Source organism: Rhipicephalus sanguineus, chromosome 9, assembly GCF_013339695.2.
Source record: "Rhipicephalus sanguineus isolate Rsan-2018 chromosome 9, BIME_Rsan_1.4, whole genome shotgun sequence".
Lineage (NCBI taxonomy): Eukaryota > Metazoa > Arthropoda > Arachnida > Ixodida > Ixodidae > Rhipicephalus > Rhipicephalus sanguineus.
Window position 1 is genome coordinate 3,077,087 of NC_051184.2, and position 27,960 is coordinate 3,105,046.

The 27,960-nt window shown below is 49.1% G+C and overlaps 1 protein-coding gene across 1 annotated transcript; it reads left to right on the forward strand.

The window, feature by feature from the left end:
- Positions 1-7: 7 nt before the first annotated feature.
- Positions 8-27,960, forward strand: LOC119404299 (uncharacterized). The gene is made up of 6 exons (XM_049419337.1): positions 8-296; positions 2,032-2,274; positions 3,518-3,837; positions 19,860-20,084; positions 24,877-25,118; positions 27,427-27,960. The coding sequence occupies exons 1-6, from the start codon at positions 8-10 to the stop codon at positions 27,719-27,721; spliced, it is 1,614 nt and encodes a 537-aa protein (XP_049275294.1). The 3' UTR covers positions 27,722-27,960.

Here is a 27,960-nt window from a genome sequence, read left to right on the forward strand (position 1 = left end):
CGGCGACATGTCCAGGTACAGGTGCAGTCGCCGCACGGCCTTGACGGTGGCGTTCGTGTTTGCACTGGTGCTGGCACTGCTGATGGTCATGGTGGCCGTGCTGGAGTACCTCTGGCTGCGCGATCGACCCGTGGTCAGAGGTCGGTTCGGCGCCGTGCGCGGACGGCGACTCGTGATCAGCGACCAGGGCCAAGAATTGACGGTTCACGCCTTCCTGGGCCTGCCCTTCGCCAAGGTGCCGCGTGGGCCACTGCGCTTCAAGCCGCCGCACCCGCTCGACTCGCCGCTTGGAGTGCGTATCCGGCCTCTGCGAAACGCACTATGACCGTCATATTTACCGGCAGCGCAACCACACACACGGACAGAGAAAAGAAGCGAAACGGAAACACAGCGCTGACACACACACGGACACATCTCTGCCAGTGCGTATGGTTGCGCTGCCGGTAAATATGAAGTACAACCAACTGGCCCACCTTTCCGTTTTATTGCATTATGACCGACCGTCTACAAATGCGTGAAATTTACATAACTTAATGTCACGGTTCTGGAGACCAAATGTAATGCAAGTGTAAGTGTTGGAGCAAATTATAGAGTATTTTACAGCAAATAATTGTAATTACAATGTAATTAATTATTCAAGTATTGTACAATCAGTCATGCTATATTTCTTCATAAACCAACTTCAACGATCCACTCAATTTACACGCAATAATTATCTGCTCGCCGCAAGCATTCCTAAAAAGGTAAAAAAATTTTTGTTTGAAATTCCTGTCGAAGCGCCCCGTCCATCGTTTCGGTAAACACGGTACTGCCTTCACCAAAGTGATCGTGGGTAGCAAAACATTTGAATTAAAAGTTATACAAAGAAAATTTAGACAACAAGAATATTTAATTTACCATGCATTGGCTCAGTGTTTATTGTATTTCTTGCCAATAGTGCACAGAAATGTCAAAAGTAAATCGCGTCTCCAAATGAAGGCGCCATGTCGCAGAGGGCTATTGATGGGGTACTGACACCTATTTTCGAAGCTGAATTTTCTCCGCCATACAAATCTCCTGTGTACAGAGACAGCTCTGAGCAAGTGTGAAGATCAGTAAGTGCTGATATGTTATTTTGACATTAAAGGGGTCATGAACCACCCCTCGAGCTTGGTGAAAAAACACATCCCGCAGAAAGCAGACCCTGCTATGAAACACTGCTATTGCTCAGACAAATCTTGCAGTCGTGCGCGGCGAGGAGAGCTTAGAAGTGGAGCGCGAAATCGCCCTTTTCTCAGGCACCATCTTTTCATAGAGGCCTGTGCTCACTCTCTTAGGAGCTGCCGGCGCCTGCTCTTTGACGTCGAACAAGAGATAGCATGATATTGGCCTATAGTCGACATAAATGAAAAGCGGCGTTTGGATCAGATGCGCTTCTTACCACGGTTGCCGCCACGTTCCGGCGCCGTACTCGATAGTCTGCTAACACAGTGAGCCACACCCGTGCACAGGAATCGCAACGGGAGAGAGCGATCGCGTTTCATCACGCGCGCCCAAGGTCATGACGCGCACTGACCTAACTTATTTCCCCATTGGCATCCCTCCCTCCGTAGCTTCCAACGCGTCGTCGGGACGATAGAAGGGAGAACGCGCTTCAAGCGCGCTACAAACCCCTGTAACTCCGCTCGTTCTTAACGGATTCGAGGACTTCGGATACTGAGGTCATTATTTGATTATATAAAGAAGTGGTTCATGAGCCCTTTAAAGTGAGTTTCGCATGGCGCACTACTGGCATCGACATTAGCGTGACGCCAGGCTAGAGTATTTATTCTGGTGGCTTCAAGCATCAGTATGCCCAGTGGTGATGATGTTGGTGATCAACAACGTAGCCACGGCGGTGATCGGCTGAGGAAACTTCACGATATCTTGCGCGAGCACGCGACGAGGAGCTCATACCTTATCTTGACGCAAAGTAGAGTATTCTGCAGAGGATGTCGTTACCACAACGATGCTCTTCGGGGGTGAACAGTATATACCGTGGCGGCGCCGCAGGAAAACGACGGCGAGAAACCGCTGGACACCAAGGACAAGCGGCCACCGTGCCCGCAACAGGACTTCTACCTGGGCCGCGACATCGTGAGCACGAGCAACGGCAGCGAGGACTGCCTTCACCTGAACATCTGGGCGCCGCCTTGGAACTGCACCACGGGGAAGGAACTGGGCCCTTGCGACAAACGGCCCGTCCTGTTCTTCCTCTACGGGGCGGCCTTCCAGAACGGCGGGAACAGCTTCGAGGTATACGCAGAACGAAATGACCTGTTGGTCGCGGTAGCGAGAAAGCGCAAGTCCCTTTAGGTAACGCTAAGGACGCGAGAGCGTAGGCACTCGCGAACGAAAGAAGGGGAATCGATCAAAGGCTCGTTTTCTTTGTTAGATACAATCTAATGAAACCAGTAGACAATGAAGCCAAGGACGGTATGCGGAACATTATTTGTAGGCTTTAACTGTGGTGACGTAATCATGATACAAATGTAAAGAACTTGAAGCTAGGAGACGAAAAGACGACTTGCCGCCGGTATAGGGACCGAACCTACAACCTTCGGATAACGCATCCGATGCTCTACCAATTCATGCTCTACCGTCTTTTCATCGACATTAAGTTCTTTACTTTCATGTAATAATTACGACACTACAGTATAAAGACTACAAATAATGTCCCTTATACCTTCCTTGGCTTCATTGTATATCGGTTTGATTAGGTTATCTTCCCACGGGACACTCGGCGAATCTCCTTGACGTTCTCAGTCAAATTTCAGTGTTCCTCCTTTCTCAGTGAAGCCTTCCACACCTCACCCGGTGTTGTGCCCTACCTCCTGGACTGGCCCACCATCGACCAAGCGACGATATCTTGTGATGACCTCACAAATTGCTACCATTGATTACGTCATGCGACATTTAGCTATCAGCATAATTTGATGTGTCTGTGAGCTCATATGACTGTTGGTACCTTTCGTGCTCACGCCGCCGCTGATCGACGACGCCAGACAACAGTATTTTTTTAAAAAACTGATGACAGATACAAGGCTTTCGCCTTAATGACAGCGCTGGCGCGAGGAACAGAACAAACTGATAAAACGAGCTCTGTTTCACAACTGAAATATTTTTGGAATCTGAATAATAATATCTGGGGCTTTACGCACCAAAACGACGACATGTTTATGAGGCACGCCATAACGGAGGTCTCCTGAAATATCCACCATCTGGTGTACTTCAACGTGCACTGACATCGCACAGTACGTCGGCCTCTAACGTTCCGCCTCCATCGAAATGCGACCGCCGCGGCCGGGATCGAAACCGCGGCCTTCGGGTCAGCAGCCGAGCACCGTAACCACTGTACGGTGCTGTACCACCGAGGCGGATTTTTGGAATCTACCCTCAATACATATACCAAAAGATGAAAAAGAGTAGGTCGTGCTCAATAGAAACAGCAAAATAGCAATAATTGTACCGTCCTTCAGTCGTGTATCATTCGATGCAGCTGTACGACGGCCGGTACCTAGCCGCTCTCGGCAACCTGGTCGTGGTGGTGCCCAACTACCGAGTCGGCGCGCTGGGGTTCCTCAGCGGTCCCACGAAGAAGGGGCTTCCCGGCAACGCGGGCTTGCAGGACCAGCAGTTGGCGTTCGCGTGGACGTTGGCCAACATCGTCTCCTTCGGAGGCGACACGTCGCAGTTGGTCCTCGCGGGTCACGACGCCGGGGCGTCGTCTCTGGGCTACCATCTGTTCTACGGGAACACGGCGTTCTGGTCGCGCAATGCGACGCGATTCATACTGCAGAGTGGAGGACCCTACCACAGGTATACCACAGCCACTCGATAAAAAAAGAAATTGGCCGCGTATCTGCGTGCTTCGCTGCAAATGTCGTCGAAAGACGATAGTCGTCTGCCGGCCGTACTACATGAGTCCGCCTCTTCTATGTTGAATCGCCACATCTGGCTCATAGCGTCGCATTTGCAGCGCAGCACAAAAACACTAGCATTTTCAGCGCAGCCTAGGAAACACTAGGGTCTTTAGAATTACGTATCTATGTATTTTCTAGTAGAGGAACACACCACCTAATACTTAGGTATTGATGTTGCGCCTCAGATATGCGCAACATTTGCTTTTTGATCGACAATGTTCACAAGTATGAACGGCGGTACCAGTTCAAGATGGCTGGGCGTTCCGCAAGTGGTTAAACTTTGACCGGGTGGCTGAATCGGGTGACAGACAGACAAACAGAAAGGCAGACAGACCAAAATTTCTGCGTTTAAGTTCCCCAAGAAAGACTATCGTCTTCAAAAAGGTACGACCTGTTGCGTCGCTCTCAAACACATGGGCCCAAGTGGGAACGCTGAGTTGACAGTTTGGTCCGCGTTGGCGCTAGTTGACTTACAGCCACACGCGTTTAAAACAATAGAGATACAAAAATCACAGCATATCCACGGGGTGAATGATGATGAGTGGGGCGAAGCTACGGAGGGAATCATCTGTAAACCGTGAAACTCTTCCGTGAAATGCGCCAAGTACATAATATAAAGAGTGTGAAACATCGTGTATATATTAAACATCAAACTTTTATTGTACTGTTGGTTTACGTGGTCCCTTCATTATCACTTGTGATCGGTGAAATGCAAGGAAGAAGTCCGCTCCCGAGCGAAAGAGCGCCAAGAGCGACCGCATTCCCCGCTCGCCCTGTGCGAATTGAAGGCAAGGCTAGAGGGAAGACAGGACGCGCGTTCCACGACGTGAGGTCGGTAGCATGCCCAACGAAAGCCAACGGAACAGCGATCGTGCAAGTGCTCCGCTTCGCATCGCCTCATGGTTCCATTTAGCGTCCCAAAACCAAATATATTGCTCAAGGTGTGCGTTGCGTTTTTCGTAGAAATAATTTCTTTATCATGTACATTAAGACGAAAAGTTGAAAGCTCACTAGAGTGTATCGCCCGCTAAGTATGTCTTTTAGTGTGATTTAACTCTCGTACGGCAGGGTCCTCGCGCCGTTGCCGGTCCACCTCGCCCGTTGACGATCGGGCGAGGTGGCTACATACAACTACTACTACTACACTTTAAGAAAAACATCTGGCGTTCTTTCGTTCTGCTTTTACAAAACATCTGGCGTCTTTCGTTGGTTTATTTCATCAATCAACGGCGTTTTGAACAAAATTTTTATTGTTTAATCACGCACAGGAGAAATCTCACCAGGCACTACCTTGGAGGTAAACAATGGCTGCTAATGGCAATGAGAGACAGAAGAAGTCGGCTTTTAGCTAACACTTACACTTCTACTTCTACTAACGTTTCCTACTGGAACATGCCAATGGCTGCTAATGGGGAATGAGAGGCAGAAGAATTCGGCTTTTAGTTAACGCGCACGCTGCGAATTTTTTATTGTTCAACAACGCACAGGAGAAATCTCCCACCGGCACCACCTTGGAGGTCAAAGCGTAAGACTTGTTACGGACTACTACGACGATGACGACTACGAGGGACGAACGGGTGCCGCCTTAAGGAGCTTCGCCCCTAAAAACGAGGGTTGTGGGGTGCGCGAGACGCTGTATTCTGCCTTACTATAAGCATGCCTGGGAACCGCTGCGTTTCATCGCATCTTTAGATGACAAAAAGATGTCAACGTCGCCTAGTGCGAATTTTCGTGTGGTAGTGCTCTGTGGTACTGTTCTGAAGCAAGGAGGTTTTCTGAAGGGTCCGGACATACAGGCACAACTTTGGGCTGCCCACAGAAGCCCCACGATGCGGCAGTAGGTCCCGGCCTGACTATCCCGCCGTTGGAGCGGCACACGCTAGAGGTGTGCACGGGCTCCGGATAGCCCGAAAGCCCGAGCCCGACCCGGCCCGCGGGCCGGGCTCGGGCGGGCCGACGTATTTTCACGTCGGGCCCGGGCCGGGCTCGGGATACTTGGCGTTTTATTGGGCCGGGCTCGGGCCCGGCGCAAAGCCCGACTCAAGCCCGAAATATAGAGAATGAGCGGGAATTATTTTCCAGCATGCATACAGCGCCTTTTCCGCGACCGCCTTTACCACTTTTCCTTTCCATTCGCTACTTTAAACAAAATGGGAGCAGGTAAAGCACTGGCTCTGTTGCACTCCGACAAACAGAGAAGTAACACCACCTGAGCTAGCGACGGCGCCACGCGACTGTTCGCGTTAGATTTAAGGCCAAATCCCATATGAGTGAAAATGCACGCGACAGCGACGAGCGACCCGACGTAGATCGCCTTCGTGCAAGCTGATGCTTGCATGGGCATACCCGATACACGTGACGCCTTTGGCGAGCGAACTCCATAGTTGCTGGCATGAGGCCGTCTACATGTAATTTGTAATCTGTGTAATAGAGACTGTTCGTCGTGTGTCGTTTGATCATATTGGATATTGGAAATGCCAAATTGCCGGAAAACGATGTTTCGTTTTCGCAGCGAACCTTCAAAAAGCCGGGCCGGGCCGGGCCCGGGATTTTGTTTTCGTGCGTCGGGCCGGGCCGGGCGGTCTCGCAGCCCTTTGCCGTCGGGCTCGGGCGGGCCTTCGACAAAGTCAGCGGGCCCGGGCCGGGCTCGGGCTCGGAAATACGGCCCGTGCACAGCTCTAGCACACGCCTCCGGACTTTCACTAATAACGTTCTTCCAAACTAAACTGAATGGTGCTAAATGTCCAAATGATGAAATAAGAGATCTTCGTTTCCGAAGAAAATAATGCACAGAGGGAAGCGTCGATGGCCTGATCGCAAATAATATTTTCCAAAAGCTCGAGCCTCCTCAAGAAAACCCGCAACACTAGGACACTCGTGTTTTCTTTAAATAACCTTGGTGCGACCCGTCTTGTGGCGCCACAGCAGCAATAGGCTCAAACATATATAGGCGAGTCCCGCCGCTTTCGGGGCACGCTACAGGCCACACTTTATTTATTAGATGCGAAGCATCTTATGGCGGAGTTCAAACCGGTGGTGTGCGGCGTGACGTACCACCCTTACCGTGCGTGCACAAGCCCTCTCCACACACCTGCATTCCCCCTCGCCGCTCCCCCTCTATACTCCTCCTCCCCTCTTCCCCCTCCTCTCCACTCCCCTACCCTCTCCCCTCCTCCTCTGAAACGCGCGCTCGACATGCCGAAACGCTGCTTCGCATCGCCTCATGGTCCCCTTTAGCGGGAGATGGTGTGATTTTTTTAGGGGCGAAGCTCCTTAAAGCGGCACCCGTTCGTCCCCGTCGTAGTGCGTAACCAGTCTTAACGCTAGTACCAGATCTTGACCTCCAAGGTGGTGCCGCTGGGAGATTTCTCCTGTGCGTTGTTGAACAATAAAAAATTCGCAGCGTGCGCGTTAAGTAAAAGCCGAATTCTTCTGTCTCTCATTCCCCATTAGCAGCCATTGGCATGTTCCAGTAGGAAACGTTAGTAGAAGTAGAAGTGCAAGTGTTAGCTAAAAGCCGACTTCTGTCTCTCATTGTTTACCTCCATGGTAGTGCCTGGTCAGATTTCTCCTGTGCGTGATTAAACAATAACAATTTTGTTCGAAACGCCGTTGATTGATGAAATAAACCAACGAAAGACGCCAGATGTTCTCTAAAAGCAAAACGAAAAGACGCCAGATGTTTCTAAAGCAAAACGAAAAGACGCCAGCTGCTTAACGAAGACGCCAGATGTTTCTCCCCTCCTACGCCCCCCCCCCCCCCCGCAAATTTCTCAAACGATTGAAAAGTAGAAAAGATGGTTGTGAATTATCGTTCAATATTCATTTCGCTGTTTACGCTGCCGTTCGAGTTTTGAGCCTAGCGCGAGCCACATATTTCGTCGTTGCAGCCGACATCGCGGCACATCTCGCATTTTTGGTTTCGTTATAAAAACAAAACAATAAGCGTCATCGAAACGAAGCGTGACCAACTAAATCTTGTATTGAGTTCGCTATTACCGATAATTCGCTGTATCAGTATTCGTTATAACGAGGTTCACTGTATTTTCAATGTTACGAATCGAATACCATCCGTTTTACTACACTTGCGTCCATATGTGCAAGGCCAGCCTTTTGAAAGCAAACCCTTTACGGACTTCTTCCGTGTATTTTCCGCTTGCTTTTCTTTGGAAGGGAAAATAAAAATAATTTCTGACCAACTTCAGCTTGTTTAGGGCAGCTCCTTATGCAGGCTCTCCCTGGAAGTGAAGACAAGAGGTTGGTTAAGTACATACCAGGAGTAAAACTAAAATGGAGGTTTGTCAGCGAGATGTGGTCAAGACCGAAAGTGAAGCGAATACCGGAAGTGGAAACCGCGAGATAGTACCCGGATGTCGCGTACGTGGACTGCCATTGACATGCGGAAGTTATCATATGACCTGGAAGTCACGCAGGTGACTTCCGTGTCTTATGCAGGTCATAAACGAGCGGGTACAATTTTGACGGCCGTTTTATGCGCTACAAAGTGATAATTTGCCTTACAGATCACGACTGAAGACACCTATCCCTTGTAGCACGCATTGTTGCCATAACGTTGGAGCAACGTTTGGAACATTGAGGGAACATTCACAACATTAATAATTGTTGGGGTTTAACGTCCCAAAACCACGATATGATTAGAGAGACACCGTAGTGGAGGGTTCCGGAAATTTCGACCACCTGGAGTTTTTTAAGGTGCACCTAAATCTAAGCACACGGGCCTCAAGCATTCTCGCCTCCATCGAAAATGCGGCTGCCGCGGCCGGGATTCGATTCCGCCACCTTCGCGTCAGCAGTCGAGCACCATAACCACCAGACCACCGTGGCGGGTCATTCACAACGTTGCGGCAACGTTGCGTCAACAATTGGTGATACTGGTTTAGAAAAGTGTCACTCTAACCACACAAAATATTTTCCCTTCGTGATGATCCGATACCGTGGTCACGCAGGTACGTAGGCCAGGGCATCGAAGGGGCGCGCGCCGTGGCGGAGAGCCTGCACTGCCCGTCGGACCTGTCTACCAGAAAGGCGGTGAGGTGCCTGCAGGACGCTGACGTCAGTGCCGTGGCACGTAATCCGCTGGCCCTCGACTTCGCGCCAGTCGTCAACAGAGCGCCGCTGTCCATGGCCAAAGTACAGAACACGCAGGTAAGATCACTGACCAAGGTTCGGGCAACAGTTGAGATTTAGGAACCCTTTCCTTTAGTCGGTTGCAAATTAAGGATGGTTTTACGCTTGTTCTGGGTCTGAAACTTTTCCCGCGTACTTCATTATAGAGTGGAACCGTCTAGCGAATCTTAGCCAATTTTCTGCAGCTTAGAGCATCAATATGTACAGTTAACTTGTGTTATGTTTCCATTTTTCCGTAATACTATTTCCCCATGTTAGCCTTGACACGTACTGTTAATTGGTGTTTTGTTTTCATGTAACGCAGTATTTTCCCACGTTAACTTTTTTTTTTCATTTTTGCTTATATATCCTGCCTCTTGTAGCTTTCCTGCTTGGACCGGTTCTCGGTCTGCAGTATGAAATAAATAAATAAATAAATAAATAAATAAATAAATAAATAAATAAATAAATAAATAAATAAATAAATAAATAAATGTCACCTCCGCCTTCAGCCATAAAGAATTTGCCTGAATGGTTCACCCAATAGCGGTTACTCATTTTCGTGATGTCAAGGAGTTCTCGGGAGTTTCAGATCATTGACTTCCATACAGACACAGGTTCATGTCGCTGTCTTTAGGTCCATACACCATAATGAAAACCAGCAGCTAATGAAGCCGAGGAAGGTACAGGGGACCTTAATTGTACTGTTTTAAGTATATTGTGGCAGTTACAATGTAGGTGTGAAGAAAGCAAAGTGGACGAAAAGACAACCTCATGCTTATTCATTCATCGATGCATTAAATGTGCATTAGAGTCATGGATGGACGCATCATTCGTGGCCCTCGTTTTTAGGGGCACGAGCAACGAGTGACACTTTCGTTTCTCTTCCAAGCACTTCCGGTCAAGCACTTACATCCGGTTCTAAGAATATTCAGAAAGCGTCTCGTAAAAAAGAATACTCGTATGAAATCGAGTGTTCTGGTTCAAGAGTCAAACTCGATACATATGCTATCGGATCATAACTTTACTTAATACAGGGACAACTATATAACTCAGAATAATTAATGAAAATTATTTGAATGTGTTAACTGAAAGAGAAGACGGTTTTTTGAGTGAGCAACTGGGATCGTTGCGGCATCTAGCGGAGCAGATCTCAACCATGCGCTTCTTTTTGCGTGGCCTCCGAGATCTGCGGCAGCGCGGCGAAACACGGTTAGCCATACACCAGAGCACACGAATGCCGACGTGAGAGTGCCACTGTTAGACAATTAAGTTACGAATTAGGGTCGCCTCCATTTTTGCGAACGCCCGTAAAATTAAAAAAAATAAGATGGCGAAACTTGCACTAAGCCGCGCGAGGCTTGACACAGCAAATCTGGACGATTCTGAACACTAATCTGGTTGCTTCTGTAGGTCGTTTCTAAACCTTAGCTAGGTGGTGCAGGTTGTTTCTAGGTTGGTTCTAGGGCGTTGCTAGGCTTTAGCTAGGTCAGGGATGCAACAGCCAAAATAGGATTTGGAGCAATTTTTGGAGCAGGAAAATCTCTCTTTTGGAGCAGGAAAATCCAAATTTGGAGCAGGTTACGGGAAAAAAAACTCCCGTTTTGGAGCTCACAATTCCAAATTCGGAGCAGCTTCACAAACAAAGCTTGCTTTTGGAACAGTGACAAAAAAAATATATGCAAACATTTCGATGTCACCACCACAATCATGTTTTCAGTGCATAACATTCTGAATAATGCCAGTGAATTCTCCGGAAACCAGTAAGGCCTTGTGCATTGGTGAATTTGCACCAAGGTCCTTTACACCTGGCCTACGCCACTGGCTGATCACGTCACTGTTGCAATCCACTTCATTCAGCACCGATGCGCTGAATTTCGTATTCCGCCCTGCTAAGAAGATCTTAAGGAGAAAGTCCATTTTAAAGAAAGCCGCCATATGTATATATAGTTCAAGAGAAAAGTCTAAGTCCGGTGTTTATATGTAATGCAACGTCTAAGACAAACCAGCCAATAAGTACAATCTTTATAAGTGCGTCCTCCCCCTTATCTTTATTTTATTATATATATATATATATATATATATATATATATATATATATATATACCGGGTGTCCCAGCTATCTTTTGCCAAGGGTTTAAAAATACAATATTGGATGGCAGGCGAGTGAAATCACTTGCAAATTAATGACAGTCACCTCGCGCACTACAGACAATTTTTTTGTTTGGTAATTAACTAATTTGTTAATTAAGATTATTTAATTTAACTGCCAAATATTGACTATAGGCAAGAAATGCGTCTTGCAAAGTTCGAGAGCGTCTTCAGAAACCCCAATTCTATTATTTGCGATAAAGAAAGTCTCACGTATACCATTTTTTCCAAGCTGCAAAGAAAGCCCGCGAAATACAAAAAGAACCACGTGACTAGCGCATTCGCTCGCCGCGAGAATGCTGCCCTCAGCCGTGGTTTGAGAGAACAAAATCAGCTGCGGCCACGAGTCGCCGGCTTCATTGCAGCGGTAGGCCGCTAAGTCGACGGTGGTTTTTTTTTTTTGGCCCGCGTCAGCCAGTTGGCGCGCGCGACGGTGCAAGTTGTGTTGCGAGCGCGGGCCAAGAAACCACCGTCAACTTGTCAGCCTGCCGCTGCAACGGAGCCACGGCTGAGGGCAGCATTCTCGCGCCGGGCGAATGCGCTAGTCACGTGGTTCTTTTTGTATTTCGCGGGCTTTCTTTGCAGCTTGGAAAAAATGGTATACGTGAGACTTTCTTTACCGCAAATAATGGAATTGGGGTTTCTGAAGACGCGCTCGAACTTTGCAAGCCGCATTTCTTGCCTACAGTCAATATTTAGCAGTTAAATTAAATAATCTTAATTAACAAATTGGTTAATTACCAAAGAAAAAATTGTCTGTAGTGCGCGAGGTGACTGTCATTAATTTGCAAGTGATTTCACTCGCCTGCCTCTAATATTGTATTTTAAACCCTTGGCTAAAGATAGGTGGGACACCCTATATATATATATATATATAGAGAGAGAGAGAGAGGGAGCTATGCACAGCGAAAGCCGGCATCGTTTCATTGAACGCAGTGCCTGTCGCCGCGTAGAGCCGAACCCTTGCTAGTTTCGTGCAGCGCGTCTCCAACAAAGCGGACGCCATCACTCCCGGGTCGGTCGCGTGCTCTACCGTGCGACAGCTTTTCCCGAGTATTCCTACCCGTTCGGCTCGTGACCGCATGTAGAGATACGGCAAAGATTTCGTTGGGTTAACAATGGTGAGCTGCTTTCGTTTCTGCAAGCGACACGCAATCTGCGTTGCCGCTCAGGTGGCGTCAGCCAACGGCATACTTGGGTTCGTCGCCTATATTATGCGTGCAATATATTGTTACGAGGCATTCTGCATGAGCACGCCGTTGGAGACAACCCAGGGATGAAGAGACAAAGAAGAAGCTGGAATGCGGCGCGAGATGCTGGCAGCCATTCGGTGCCACAGCTACTTGTAAATATTGTAATATACCCGCTTCTGTCTCTTCAGTGTATTCCTGATTCCCGTGACATTTGGTGGAGGTGCGGGGTTGAAGAAGCGCTGTACAACGGAGCTCCGCAGTGGTCGTCGACTCGGAGTTTCCATGATGGAAAACGAGACCGATGCCGTCACCACCCCTGCATCGGCTACTACAACGCCTGCACAGGCCACGGCAACGCCTGCACCGGCCACAACACCGCCAACATACGTGCTGACGCATCCGAAGAACCCTGGGACGTTCTGCGGTACGGATGAAGTCGACGTTGAAGATTGGATAGCTGACTATGAACGTACCAGTGCTATCAATCGATATGACCCGACTCTCATGCTGGCCAACGTGCTCTTCTACCTAAAAGGCACGGCAAAGGTATGGTACGAGAACCACGAGGAGGAGATCGGAAGTTGGGACACCTTTAAGCGAAAACTTTGCGACTTATTTGGGAAGCCTATGGGTCGAAAGGCAGCCGCAAAGAAAGAGCTGTCCATCCGTGCTCGGACGACCACCGAACCGTACATATCGTACATTCAGGACGTGCTGGCTCTTTGTCGTAAAGTCGACAGCGACATGTCGGAGTCGGACAAGGTTGGTCACGTCCTGAAGGGAATAGCTGACGACGCGTTCAGCCTATTAATGTGTCGGAATTGTGCGACCGTCGACGAAATCATTGAGGAATGCCGGCGTTTTGAACAGGCCAAAAGCCGGCGCATTGCGAAGTCATTCACTCGGCTGCCAAACACCGCTGCGACGTCCTCGTGCGAAGATGGACTGACCTCTCGTCTGCAGTCGTCGCCGGCGTCCGAAATTAAACGAATCGTCCGTCGGGAAATAGAAGCAATTACACCTGCTCTTCCCATCAACGGCCACGGTGATTCGCAGGTGCCCACAGTTTCCCTAGTCCAGTCAATTGTGCGGGAGGAACTCGGCAATTTGGGCTTCTCTGTCTGCGCCGTTGCTCAGTCTCGGACAACTGACTTCCGCTCAAGGTCGCCGCCTCGTAACAGGTCGCCGCCCCAGGAACAACGGTTCTATCCACGCTCGCGTAATCCGGCTGAATGGCGCACTGCAGATGATCGACCGATCTGCTTCAACTGCAGCCGCATAGGTCACGTCGCACGATATTGTAACCACCGTTGGTCGTCGCCTTTAAGAACCCGGTATGCCACTGCTAGCCGCGCCGACAGCTACCGCCGTTTCCAGCCTTCTGAGTCGTACACTGATAGCTACCGCCGTTCCCCGCCTTCCGAACCATACAACCTCGATGCCACTGCTACGCCACACAGCCGCTCACCGTCGCCCCGAGGTCACCAGTCCCGTTCGCCTCCAGCGCGTCGCCCGTCGTCTCCGTCCCCTCTACGACGACGTCCGACCTCGCCGCTCAACCTTCGACAGGGAAACTAAAAGATGCAGCTCTTAGGGGTGATGCTGCATCTTCTAATTCCACCTCAAATCCTCTGCTTGTACTGCCGACACGACGAAATTTGATCGACGTTGACGTTGACGGCCTGACTGTTTCTGCACTTGTTGATACTGGGGCACATATTTCTGTGATGAGTGCTCGACTTCGTCGTCGCCTGAAGAAAGTGCTTACTCCGGCTGCTCTTTGTACTATTCGAGTCGCTGACGGAAGAAGTCCTGCCGTCATAGGAATGTGCACAGCACGCATCACCATAGCCGACCACCAGACATCTGTTTTGTTTGCTGTTCTTGAGCAGTGCCCAAATGACATCATTCTAGGATTGGATTTCCTGTCTACTCATGCCGCCCTCATTGACTGCGCAACCGGCGTTCTTCAACTTGAGCTGCCTCGGCTTGTTGATGTCCAAGCTTCACCGCCACACCATTTGTGCAGTGTAGATTATGTTCGGCTGCCTCCGCAAGCCGCCACGTGGGTGGCCTTGACGACATCACCACCTCTTCCCGACGGCGAGTACACGGTGTCTCCTTTAGTTGACGTGCTATTGGACCGAAATGTTGCTGTGCCGCATACCCTCGTGAACGTTGTCGACAACTGCGTACAGCTCCCGCTCCTAAACTTCAGTACCTCGACCAAAGTTCTACCGCAAGGCATTTCATTGGCTAACGTATCAGCGCTTGATGCATGCGACATCGTGGCATTAGATGCTGAAGATTGCTCGTCCTTTATTACAGCCAGTCCAGCAAGCGCACCGCCCGACGAAATCGCGAGAATGATTGCCCCTGATCTTCAGCCTTGTCAAGCTGCGCAACTCCGCCACCTTCTAATGACCTATAGGGATATCTTCGACTTCGATGACCGCCCTTTAGGTCAAACGTCATTCGTAAGTCATCGAATACATACCGGCGATGCTAGTCCTGTCCGACGGCGACCATATCGTGTGTCCCATTCAGAACGCCAGGTCATACAACGAGAAGTCGACAAGATGCTCTCCAAAGGCGTCATAGAGGCCTCTTCAAGTCCATGGGCGTCACCTGTCGTCTTGGTCAAAAAGAAGGATGGCAGCTGGAGATTTTGCGTCGACTATCGTGCTTTGAACAAGATAACCCGCAAAGACGTATATCCGCTGCCACGAATCGACGACGCCCTCGACTGTCTTCATGGCGCGAGATACTTCTCATCCATAGACCTACGCTCGGGTTACTGGCAGATTTCTGTTGACCACTTAGACCGCGAAAAAACTGCCTTTGTCACTCCGGACGGCCTCTATCAGTTCAAGGTTATGCCTTTTGGGCTGTGCAACGCCCCGGCAACGTTCGAACGTATGATGGACTCCCTCCTTCGTGGCTATAAATGGTCCATCTGTCTTTGCTACCTAGATGATGTCATTGTCTTTTCCCCAACGTTTGAAAGTCATCTAACTCGCCTGTCGACCATTCTAGCTGTTTTTCGTCGAGCGGGGCTTCAGCTAAACTCAAAAAAGTGCAATTTCGGCCGGCAACAAATCACTGTGCTTGGTCATCTTGTAAGTGCCACGGGTGTACAACCTGACCCTGCCAAGATTAGCGCTGTCAAAAACTTCCCTGTGCCCTCTTCTACTAAAGATGTTCGGAGTTTTGTTGGCTTATGCTCCTACTTCCGACGTTTTATACGCAATTTCGCCACCATTGCCCGACCACTCACCGACCTCCTCAAAAAGGACGTGCCCTTCTCGTGGTGCCAGGACCAAGCGGCTGCGTTCTCGGCGCTGATCAAATTGCTCACTTCACCACCTATACTGGCCCACTTCGACCCATCAGCGACTACTGAAGTTCGCACAGACGCCAGTGGGCATGGAATCGGTGCCGTCCTCGCCCAACACCAGGGGGGCCAAACACGTGTTATTGCGTACGCCAGCCGCCTTCTCTCCACATCTGAGCGCAACTATTCAATCACGGAACGCGAGTGTCTTGCGTTGGTCTGGGCTGTCGCAAAATTTCGTCCCTACTTGTATGGCCGCGAATTCTCAGTTATTACCGACCACCATGCTCTCTGTTGGTTGTCATCGCTCAAGGACCCAACTGGTCGCCTTGGTCGCTGGGCTCTACGGCTCCAAGAGTATTCCTTCGACGTAATCTACAAATCGGGCAGGCTGCATCAAGACGCCGATTGTGTCTCGCGTCATCCGGTGGAACCTGCTAGCCTCGCTGACCATGAGAATGATTCTTGTGTACTCGCCATATCTGATTTGCGCGACATCGGCACAGAACAGCGTCGGGATGAGACCCTCAAGATGCTCATTCAGCAAGTCTCCTCGGGACGTTCCGACCCTTCTCTCCGCCGATATGTCCTACACAATGACGTTCTGTATCGCTGCAGCATGAAGCCTGATGGTCCGGAATTCTTGCTAGTTATTCCCCGACACCTGCGTGCAACCATTCTTCAACATCTGCATGATGCCCCGACTGCGGGACACCTGGGCGTTTCACGCACCTATGACCGCGTGCGGCGGCGGTTCTTTTGGCCTGGCCTGTATCGCTCTGTGCGCCGTTATATCGCTGCTTGCGAGCTCTGTCAGCGTCGCAAACGCCCTGCTCTTCCTCAGGCTGGCCTGCTGAAACCTATCGACATTCCAGCGGAACCATTCTTCCGCGTCGGCCTCGACTTGCTCGGACCTTTTCCTACGTCCGTATCAGGCAACAAATGGATTGCTGTCGCAACTGACTATGCGACCAGGTACGCCATAACGCGTGCTATGCCAACTAGCTGCGCTACTGACGTGGCGGACTTTCTGCTCACTGACGTCATTCTTCGGCACGGGGCTCCGCGACAGCTTCTTACGGATCGTGGCCGCTGCTTCCTCGCCAAGGTCATCGACGAAATCCTTCGTAGCTGCTCTACCGAACATCAACTTACTACAGCCTACCATCCGCAGACAAACGGTCTTACCGAGCGCCTCAACCGAACTCTCACGGATATGTTGTCAATGTACGTCTCTACTGACCACCGTGATTGGGACGCAACTCTACCCTACGTTACTTTTGCATACAATTCGTCCCGGCATGACACCGCCGGCTACTCGCCGTTCTTTCTTCTGTACGGCCGCAACCCTACCTTGCCATTCGAGACGCTTCTTCCATCTGATCCCGCCGTACCAACCATGTATGCTCAGGATGTCGCTTCTCGAGCCCGCGTGGCTCGCCGCATCGCTCACGCTAGGCTCTGTGCTTCTCAGGATTCACAAAAAGTGCGCTACGATAATCGGCACCGCGAAGTCGACTACCCTCCTGAATCTCTTGTCCTACTCTGGACGCCGTATCGACGCGAAGGCTTGTGCGAGAAGCTCCTCCCTCGCTACACAGGGCCCTACAAAGTTATCCGCAAGGTCAACGACGTCGACTACCTCATCGCTCCCGTCCTTCCGCGTTCGTCTTCTTCTGCTACACCACCTACTGATGTCGTTCATGTGTCGCGCCTCAAGCACTATTACACTGCCAGTCCTGAATGAGTGAGCCGGCGCCGAGACGGCGCTTTGTCCGCCGGGGTGATGTTACGAGGCATTCTGCATGAGCACGCCGTTGGAGACAACCCAGGGATGAAGAGACAAAGAAGAAGCTGGAATGCGGCGCGAGATGCTGGCAGCCATTCGGTGCCACAGCTACTTGTAAATATTGTAATATACCCGCTTCTGTCTCTTCAGTGTATTCCTGATTCCCGTGACATTATTAACAGTATAGTACCAATAGCGCTATGCCGCCCGTGCTACCGAGCAGATATAAAGATCCTGATCGCGATAAGGTTGCTGGCGATAACTCGTACTGACGTGCTCGTTGGTATCTGCCATGAAACATTCGCGCCAGAAAAGCGGTGACCACACTCGCGTCGACGCCAAAATGATTAGTCGAACAATGTCCACATTTCCAAAACAAACGGAAGGCCTTTTTCGGCACATTGTGGTGTCGGCCTCAACGCGACTGAGGGGGAGCAAGTACCTTGATGAACTCTTTCGGCTAAGGCGGTCAGGGTTTTCGCGTGCAGTACTTCTCTGTACAGCACTTTACTCCTCAGTAGATTTAGAAAGACTTTACTGTATACAACCCGCGAATTCGTGCACGTGAGTACTGCTATTTGAACAAAGGCAGCGTTGAACCGGAATCCACCAAACAATAACGACATCCCCACTAAGATTTGCAGCACGTGTCAAACGGCTCGTTTGTCAGTTAACTTTCTTTATGCGGTGCTTCCACATTAAATGGGCATTCACCTTTGCTCATGCTGAATGACCCTGTAAAGCAGCGTTTGGACCAGCAGTAAAAACTTCATTTAGGCCCACCGGCCCACCGGCAAACACACAGGAACAGATTAACGTCCTGTTTGAGTCAAGCGCCACTGGGTCGAATTGGATCGGATGAAAGTGCCTCTGGTGCTTCTCCCAACATCAGGTCGCCAATACGGGCTTCGTTTTGCGTTAAAACGAGGCTAAAACTAGCGCAACCGAAAAATTTTGCGGTTACCGGGGGCGTTTTGGCGCAGCGTGGCGCAATTTCGTGAAATATCGCGGTTTTGGCGCAGCTCGGCGCAGAAAAACGAAATTGTATCAAAATGGCGCAATTGGCGCAGCTGTTGCATCCGTGCTAGGTGATGCTAGGTTGTTGTTACGTTGATTCTCAACGCAGAGAGGTTCGAGTTAAACCACAGACAGTCACAGACACGACACGGATGTCCAAACTCCAGAGACAAACTCGCGCTGAAATCAAGCGTTCGCACTCCTCGTAGATCTACGGGCAGGTCCTCGTTGGCGTAGGCCTTCCATCGCTTCGGGATCGTCCCGCAGCCGCAGTTGCCTTTCCCGTTCCCTAGTGCTGGGCTAACTGTTGCCTTCTTTTTTAGTGGACCAGTGGTGAGTTGTGGGATTTATCCATTTTTTGTGGCACATATCTGAGAGGCCATACAAAATGAGCTGCACAAATTACAGCTGCCTTGAACAGCTTCGCGATTAAAACTTGCATCGCATGCCTTAATTTTTTTTAATGGCGGTGCGGCCGATCAATCAACTGATTGATCGATCAATCGATCAATCAACTGATTGACTGATCTTGATTGAACTAGCATGCGGTCGATGCAGAGGCAGTGATAGAAGGGACTCTTTACTTTTTGGAGCAGATTTCGGAGCAGTAAAGGTGCCGCTCTGGAGCAACCGTAAGTGCTTTCGAAGCAGAAAAAATGCTAGTTAGGAGCAGCTGTTGGTGTATTTGGAGCAGTCTGCTAAATATGCCATGCAACTCCTGGAGTTCAAAGCATTAGCGAAGCGTCTCATAAATATTAATAATAATTATGAAAGGTATTTTACAGACAACCAAGTAAATTGCAAGACTCGAACAATTAAAAAAGGTTAGTTATCGAATGTACCATGAAATGAGCTATATATTTAAAATACCGGCACTTGTAGCAGAAATGAGATGAAACCGTTAAAGCTGAGCACCACATTGTAGAAGTAACCAGTGATAACTGTTGCCAACGCAGCAGCTGACAATAGGCATCAGATCAGAGCAATCTCGGTGATTTTCACATTTCACCAAAATATCCCGCATGTCAAGTTGATAAAAAAAGACTGTTAAATCAGCTACATGCTTGATATGCCAGTTCTTGTTGCATAAAGCATACCAGGATGACAGCATAGGGATTGTTTTCGGTTTCCCTAGGGCTTGCGAGTTGGTCACGCGGTTAAAGTTCCTGGTCTTCATTTTCTCAGTGCCATTTCAGAGCAGGTTCGGAGCAGTTATTAACAAAGATCATCAGTTTGGAGCAGCATGTGGCAACATTCCTCTTTTGGAGCAGTTTGGAGCAATTGGAGCAGCAGTTCCATTTCTGCAGAGGCAGCACGTCGAGGGCTCCGAGTTCCTCCTGGGCAGGGCGGCCAGCGAGGGCGTCTACACGTGGTTCGTAGCACAGCACCGGTCGGCGTCCGGCGATGTCCGTCGACTGGCCGCACGGCTCCTCGGAGACGAGGTACTCGAGCGCTGGCAGACCGCCACGGGGATCACGCTGGACGCAAATTCTCCGGTTACGGCTTACCAGCAGGCCGTCGGTGACGTCTTGGTAAGGACTACAGCGCTCGAGGACGGATTAGATTAAATTTAGGCAATGGCCTTTTACGTGGCAAAACCACGATACGGTTATGAGGCACGCAGAAGTGGATCATTCCGGACTCACTCTGACCACATGGGATTCTCTAACGCGCGCCTAAATGTTAAGTACACAGGTTATGAAAGGGAAAATGGCCATCCACCTGTTTATAGCACTTCTCTGTAGCTGACGCAAGGACAACGCTGGTCATTAAGAGTAACCGATAGGATACCAAGAGAATTAAGGTCTTGAATAACAGAGGGCTGAGGTGGTTGGTACGTATTCATGTTCAAAGACTGCGCGTGCAAACACGGACACAAGAGGTGTCAAGACACCACGGCAAGCGCGCGAGGGGGAGACAGAAAGTTAGGTGGGCAGGTAAGATTAAGTTTGAGGGTATCACATGGACGGGCAGCAAGCACAGGACCGGGTTGTGATGCGAAACGTGGGAGAGGCCTTTGCCCTACCGTGGGCATAATCAGGCTGATAATTATGATGCTTGTAGCACAAAGCCGCATGCAAATCCGCACGGATTTCTCTGAAAGCACAAAGCTTCCTAGATGGAGAAAAATCCGTCCCGGTCCTGGAATCAAAACCGGGAACAACGCCTGTCCGGTGCCACTCTATACCAACTGAGCTAACCATGGAGGCTAGCAGTTGACAGCGCGAGGGCGAATTGATCCACAACACGAAGCAAATGAATATGGCAAATAAAGTCTGCAGTTATGCGTCAACTACAGAAGGCGTAGCCGCCCTTCGAGTCACGACTAGAGGTGACAACATGGCGATTTCGACGATCTGAAGGATCTTGAGTGTAAGCAGCTTATATAATTTGAATGTGACAGCGACACTTCAACGCTTTAAAGATAACGAGGTCTCATCTTCCTCATTGTACTAGGGAGGAAGTTGTTTGAGGTAAAAATAAAAGACGCTTCTTTCTGCAACCCTTAAAGACAACGTCGTTGGGAAGGGGAAAGAGTAGTGAACGAAACGAGCGGAAAGGAGAGGCCACGTCGTCGAGAAAATATACAGCGAACGGGAAAGTCACTCTAACAAGTGTGGCGTTTTTTTTTTTTTCTAAAAGAGCCAAGTGCACTTTAAAACTGAGAAAAACGCACTTTTTTGCTAATGACAATATGGTGGGGCCTGCTCCAACAATTTTTTGCCAGTGTGTTCCTGTCCCCTAAATACCTCAAATCTATATTGCGGCTAAAAGCTATATAGCCCGCTACCGTCGATATACAGGAGTAAAATTTGTATATGGCTCTTATAGATTGGAACATTTCATTTGGGCTTGAATTAGCTCGCAAAGGAAGTCTAAAACGATTCGAATGTACGGTATAGCAATATTTTGCGATAAAATTATTATCATCCTTGTGCTTTCGTCGGTGCCGTCCTTCGCCGCATGGGCGTAATGGCGATGACTAGACTTGAAGAGCGAGTGGTCTTTCCTGGCAAAAGGCGCACTATTCTGGACTGTCGGCAGCGTTTTCTTGTTTTTGGCATCTACTGAAGGCCCTGAAAAGTGCTCCAGCTCTTTTTCTTCTGAGCTCGTTTCATGCCGTGCCATTTCGGACCACTTCTTTTTCAAGGAATAGATCGGTGCCCAATATCTTCATTTCATTTGTCTTCTGTTTCAAATATAACGTCTTGTAGCGAAAGAAGGACATGAAACTGTAGCGCTGAACTCGAAAAGAAGCACTAAGAGGCAAAAAGAAGTAGGAAAGTCGACCTCTTACCCTTTTTATTCGAGTTTTGCCCGACAAGATCAATGTCCTTCAGTAAGTGCCAACTCGCCTTAGAAAAACTCATCGTGATACGTAAACACGATAGCAAAGCAAGTGGGACACAAATGAAACAAATTGGATTAGACCATGTTGGTTGTTATGGTCACGACTGTTGACGCAGCACTGGTTTAATGAATGTGGATCAGTTTTATTGAAACAGATGCAGGATTTGGCTCATTTTTGATTAGAAACTGCCTTTTTGAGTTCACGTTACAATCAGGAATTGCCCCATCTTTATTCCATATATTTTAGAAGTTAAAGATACTTAGGCGCGCTTTACGCTCCCGTGAAATTTAGCCCAGTTTCGGTTTCCGCGTTCGGCTCTTTTTGAAAAAAAAAAAAAACGCCACAAGTGTTTCTATAGTTTCGTTCTCCCAATTAACCGGCATTCTCTTTTATTTATTTCTTAACCGTCTCCATCCTTTCTCCCCTTTATCCAACGTTGAGTAGCAGGCCAGTAGCTCACGCCAACTTCTCAACTTTTCGCCTGTAATAATTAAATCTCTAAGCAAGCTAAGGTCTCCATTATTCTACCATATCAAAGCCTTCCATACAATAGTAAAATGTCGTTCACTTAAGTCTACTTACGTCTACTCATAGGGTCCCTTATGCAATTGCCTAAGACGACTGGCAGGGGAAAGCCGTCTTCATTTTTTTCTCAGTCGATGTACTGATCCTCCCCCGTCCCCCTCCGAAAGCTTTCTAGCTCCAGGATCGGAGGCATTGCAAGCTTTTTGCGCCTCACCCGGTTTTGCGCTGCCTCCGTGATGGGCCCACCTTTGACCAAGCGACGATGCCATGCGGCGACGTCACGTTGTGCGAAGTCATGATGTCATAATGACGTCACAAATTTTCGCCATCTGTGACGTCATGTGGTGACCGCGTCACGTGACGATCATTTTTCGCATCACTCGTGTTGACGCCGCCGACGATCGGTTTTCGCAGTGACTATTCTGTGGTCCAGACCACAGAATAGAGCGCAGCTTTATTCTGTTGGCCAGACCACAGAATAGAGTGCAGCTTTATTCTGTGGACCACATGATAAACTTGCGCGCTGTGTGCTGTGAAGAAATGTTCTGTAGCCCAAGCAGCCCACCTCTCTTGACGACGGTTTCTGCGCACCAGACCACAGAATAGAGTCCCAATCTATTCTGTGGACCAGACCACAGGGTAAACTGCACTTGTTCTGTGAACTAGACCACAAAATAAAGTGCAGCTTTATTTTGTGGACCACACCAAAGAGACTTGTGCTGTGGACCGTGCGCACCAGACATCGCTGTAGCCCAAACAGCCCACCTCTCTTGACGACGGGTTTCTCTCACAAATTGGTAGGGTTTATTCTGTGGTCTAATTCACAGAATAAGCACTGCGCCCTCCTCTCTTGACGACAGCTTCTCTCGCGAATCGCAATATTCGCTCGCAGCTTTGTGAATAAGTCCGGACCAAGGAGGCCATTTCCGGGCATAGTACGCGAGATGGAAGACACTTATGCGTGAAAGGTTCGAAATACGAAGGCGAAGCCCAGCTTTGGCATGCTTGCTGGTCTGACATGCCAAAGCAGGTAAACTTGTCGTGAATTGAAGCAGCAAAAAGAAGGCGTATAATAACAAATGACATCGGTTCTAAAAATTTCTGGACCTGATCTATCGAGTGCGGAACACTTAAGTCACTTTCACCACAGTACATTTGTGTCACGCAAAAAGAAAATGTGCACTAAGATCTGCACGGGAGACTCAAATTTTGAGCGATCCCCCCAATTGAGCGAACACAGCCACATATCTCCAGTCAACGCCACCGCGAGAAGGGAATCGTATATATAACGACATAGGGCGACACTACTAAATCACTCTGGCCCTGATCTCTCGCGTCAGGACACACTTCAGTCACTTTCACCGCAGTGCATTAATGTCGTGCAAAAAAAAAAGCACTGAGAGTGGCGAGGGGCTACTTTAGCTGTTTCTGTAAAGTTTTCAGACGTTGATGATCATACAAGTACTCATAATTATATGGCGCGTGCAAGTGTATCTAATTAAGTGACAAAGTGTGCTGTGTCCAGTGATAACTAGTAGGTTCTCGCCAATCTTATTGCGCTTTTTTTTTTGCTTGACACAGGTGTACTGCGGCGAAAGTGGCTTAAGCGTTGCGTACTCGATGGATCAAGGCCAGAAAATTTTATACACGCTGTCATTTGTTGTTATTGTTTTCTTTTCGCGGTGGCGTTAGCATTCTTTTACGGGTGATTTATGGCCGCACCCATTCAGAAGGATTGCTCAAAATTCGAGTCTCCCATGCAAATGTTAGTGCACTTTTTCACGTGACACAAACGTACTGTGGCGAAAGTGACTTTAGTGTTCCGCACGCGATAGATCAGGTTCACGAAATTTTAGAACCGTTGTCATTTGTTATCATTATACACCTTCGTTTTGCTGCTAACAAGTTTATCTGCGGCTGATATCAATACTGGCATATGTCAAAACATTGGAATCTTTCACGCATACGCGTCTTCAATAGCGATTCACAAAACGGCGAGCACATATTGAGATTCGCGAGAGAAGCTGTCGTCAGGGAGCCCGAGCGTTGGCAAATCGAAGTCTTTATGGGGTGGATTCAGTTCCTTCTGAGGGCATTAACAGTGCCTGTTCTGTGGACCAGATCACAAAATGAACCCTCGCAATTTGTGACAGAAAACCGTCAAGAGAGGTGGGCTGCTTGGACTACAGAACATTTCTGCACAGCCCACAGCGCGCAAGTTTATTGAGTGGTCCACAGAATAAAGCTGCACTCTATTCTGTGGTCTGGTCCACAGAATAAAGCTGCACTCTATTCAGTGGTCTGGACCACAGAATAGTCACTGCGATCAGTTTTCGCGTTTGATAAGGCACCTAAGGCTTCCGCTGACGAAAACTTAAGCACTGAGCTTTCAGAAGGGGGTTTAGGCCACCTTTAGCGACATTCATGCGCCGCTTCCACATGTGCAGGAGGCGTGCCCCATGACCGAGCTGGCCGAGCAGCTGCAAGCGTGGCAGAATCGCGTCTACGTCTACGTGCTTGGCTACCGGCCCAGTTACTCCAGCTGGACGGACGAGAATGAGACTGTGCACTTCGAGGACGTGGAGCTCGTGTTCGGCAAGCCCCTCAGGCACGGGGTGTCCTCCAGCGACGAGGACAAAAAGTGGTCCAGGACCATGATAGAGATCTGGGCCACGTTCGCGCGTACGGGGTAAGATGATGATAATAGCTGTAGTCGTGTACAACTTAAGATGTCCGGAGAGCCGAAGCGCGGCAGCCGATCGCCTCCACGACTAAAGCGATAGTCCCGCTCATGCACTCGGCAATGTTCTCCGAAGGCGGGATCGCCGGCCTTCCAGCTCCTGACGTCACTCTGGAGTGCGCAACCGGGCCCTTGGTGCAGGCTTGTGTGCATCCACCTTTGAGGAGGAAATGCCGCGGACTTCTAAAGTAGCATCGTACTACAGATTATCGTGTAACAGATACTGAATTAGCATGTCCTTAAACGTATTACCATTTGCGAATACCGGCCGGTTATCAAGATGAAATGGACATGGGCAGGACGTGTAATGAGAAGGAAAGGTAAAAAGGAAAGGGAAATGTCATTAAGGGCATAGCAGAATAGATTCCACGAGAAGTCAATCGTGGCAGGAGGTGTCAGATAGTTAGGTGGGAAGATAAGAATTGCAGGACCGCATGCAGCTAGCACAGGACCGGTTTAATTGTACGAATATGGTAGGGGCTCCTGCTCTGCAGAGGGTGTAGTCAGGCTGACCATGATGATAGTTTACCGAAGAGGGAAATGTTGGTAGCAACACATTGCGCCGCGGACTTCGTCTGGCGGAAAGGGGGAGGGGGGCAGGACTACGCATGAAACTTATAACTGCAATGGCCTTATACCTTGTGCCTATACATTAATGCTGGTGTGAAGTATGCGTAGTGTCGTACATAATTTTGACCATGTCACCTTTTAAACGGCGGTGTTGTTAAAACCAGGCGTAAGGTGTGATCCGTGGACTGGAAAAACTTTGCCGAGCGATGACATCACTGCGCGTCGCCATGGCAACCCATAGTTACTTGTGTCGCCGCGCCAAAAGCGCGGGAAATGCATGGCTATGCTCGGTTGAGCTTAAACACACTTTTAATAGGGTATGTAATCCATAGCTTTTCAATACTAACCGATAACCAATCAATACAAAATACCACAAAACGCACGGCAATGCTCGCTTGAGCTTGGATGCACGTGTAATACGTATCGATAGTCAATCAAATATGTTCGATAACTAATCAATACCCAATAATTCATAGAAAATTCAGCAACACGCATGGCTATGCTCGTTTGTGCTTGAATACACGCGTAATACCGATCAATATTATAGTCAATCGATAAGCAGTCGCTACTGATCGATAACTAACCGATACCGATTACGAGCTCGACGAAACCGAATGAGCATTAATTGGTCGATTTGGATTTCATCGGGCCAATCCATAGCGATTGATAACCAATCAATACCGATCAATATGCAAAAATAACGGAACACGATACCGACTTAGCATAGCAATATATAGTATAGTATAGTAATTATAGTATAGTATAGTATAGTATAGTAAAGTATAGTATCGTATAGTATAGCATAGCAAGGGGTGGGAAAGGGAAGTGCAGCTGAGAAGGAGGGTAACTCCACCAGCTTCACCCTTTCCTCAGCCTTCGCACCAGTGGTGCGTAGCTGCACTATTTTTATAACTTCGCTTCAAGAGCAACACATCGCGCAACATAAACATGTCTGAAACGATTTGTAGTTGGAATGAAGCATCGCTAGATATCCATACACGCTCTGCTACTACGAGTATTTGAACTCAGTGCTCTATAATATCAGCTATGCGTCCCGCGCCTTTACAACTTAAACCTTTTAATCATTTATGTCACCCTTACCATATTTTACTTCAGTACATACGCTACCCACTCTCCACTATCAGTTTAAGGCGAAAGCCTTAGATGCCTCATGAAGAGCGAAAACACTCCGTCGGCGTCAACACGAGTGATGCAAAGAATCATCCTGCTATGACGTCGTCACCATATGATGTCATCATGACGTCACAGATCGCCAAAATTATGTGAAGTCATGATGACATCGTCGCTTGGTCAAATGTGGGCCGATCACGGAGGCAGTGCAAAAGCAGATGAAGTGCACAAAGCTTGTAATGCCTCTGGTCCTGGAGGCAGTTCAAAACCACGTTAGAGGCAGAAACGCTTTAGCTTTCACGTCGTGCCAGCAAGGACAATAAGGACAATTGGGCGAGTTTGTGCAAATTAATATTTTAAGAAAGCGCGTCGTCCTGTTCCCTTCGTTTCTCAGTGTTGTGATTTTTTCGTTCTTTCTTAAAATATGAATTTCAAGTCGTAGTTGCTCCGAAAAGGACGTCCTTGTCATATTTGTCCGAATCGTTTGCTTTAGCGAAGTTCCTGGTTCGAATGCAGCACATCAGTCTCCCATCGAAACTTGTCACTCTTGGCGCAGGAGGGCGCCACATCTGGGGGACGCCAAATGGACCCTGTACGACAGCGCCCACCCGATGGTTATGAAGCTGGGGCCCAAGGGGGTGGGCGAGCAAAGCGACGACAAGGCGCAGGAGTGCGTCATCGTGCGGTCGGGACCGACCACGACTTCGACAGGCCACCACGGCAACGGCACGGCGCCGGTCGCAAGCGCCACTCGCGCCAGCACGACGCTTCGCGGTTGCGGCATCGCAGTGGTCGCGCTAGTGTGCGCCAACGTCGCATTGCGCGCGTGGTTGGTACTCGCACTCGTGTGACTAAGGTAGCCGGTTCGAACCCCGCCTTCCTCGACTACATGGACGCTACGAAAGGCTGACGTGGTTTCTGGGGGCTACGCCTACACTTTGACGTTTCGGGGTGATCTTCCTTTCGTTTTAGAATAATAACCCTTTTTTTTAGCGCGGCATAAGGTAGAATTAAAGCTGACAAACGAATCGATCTGCACCGGTATCCGTGCTCTAACCCAAATGCTATCTGCAAATAAAACGTGCTTACA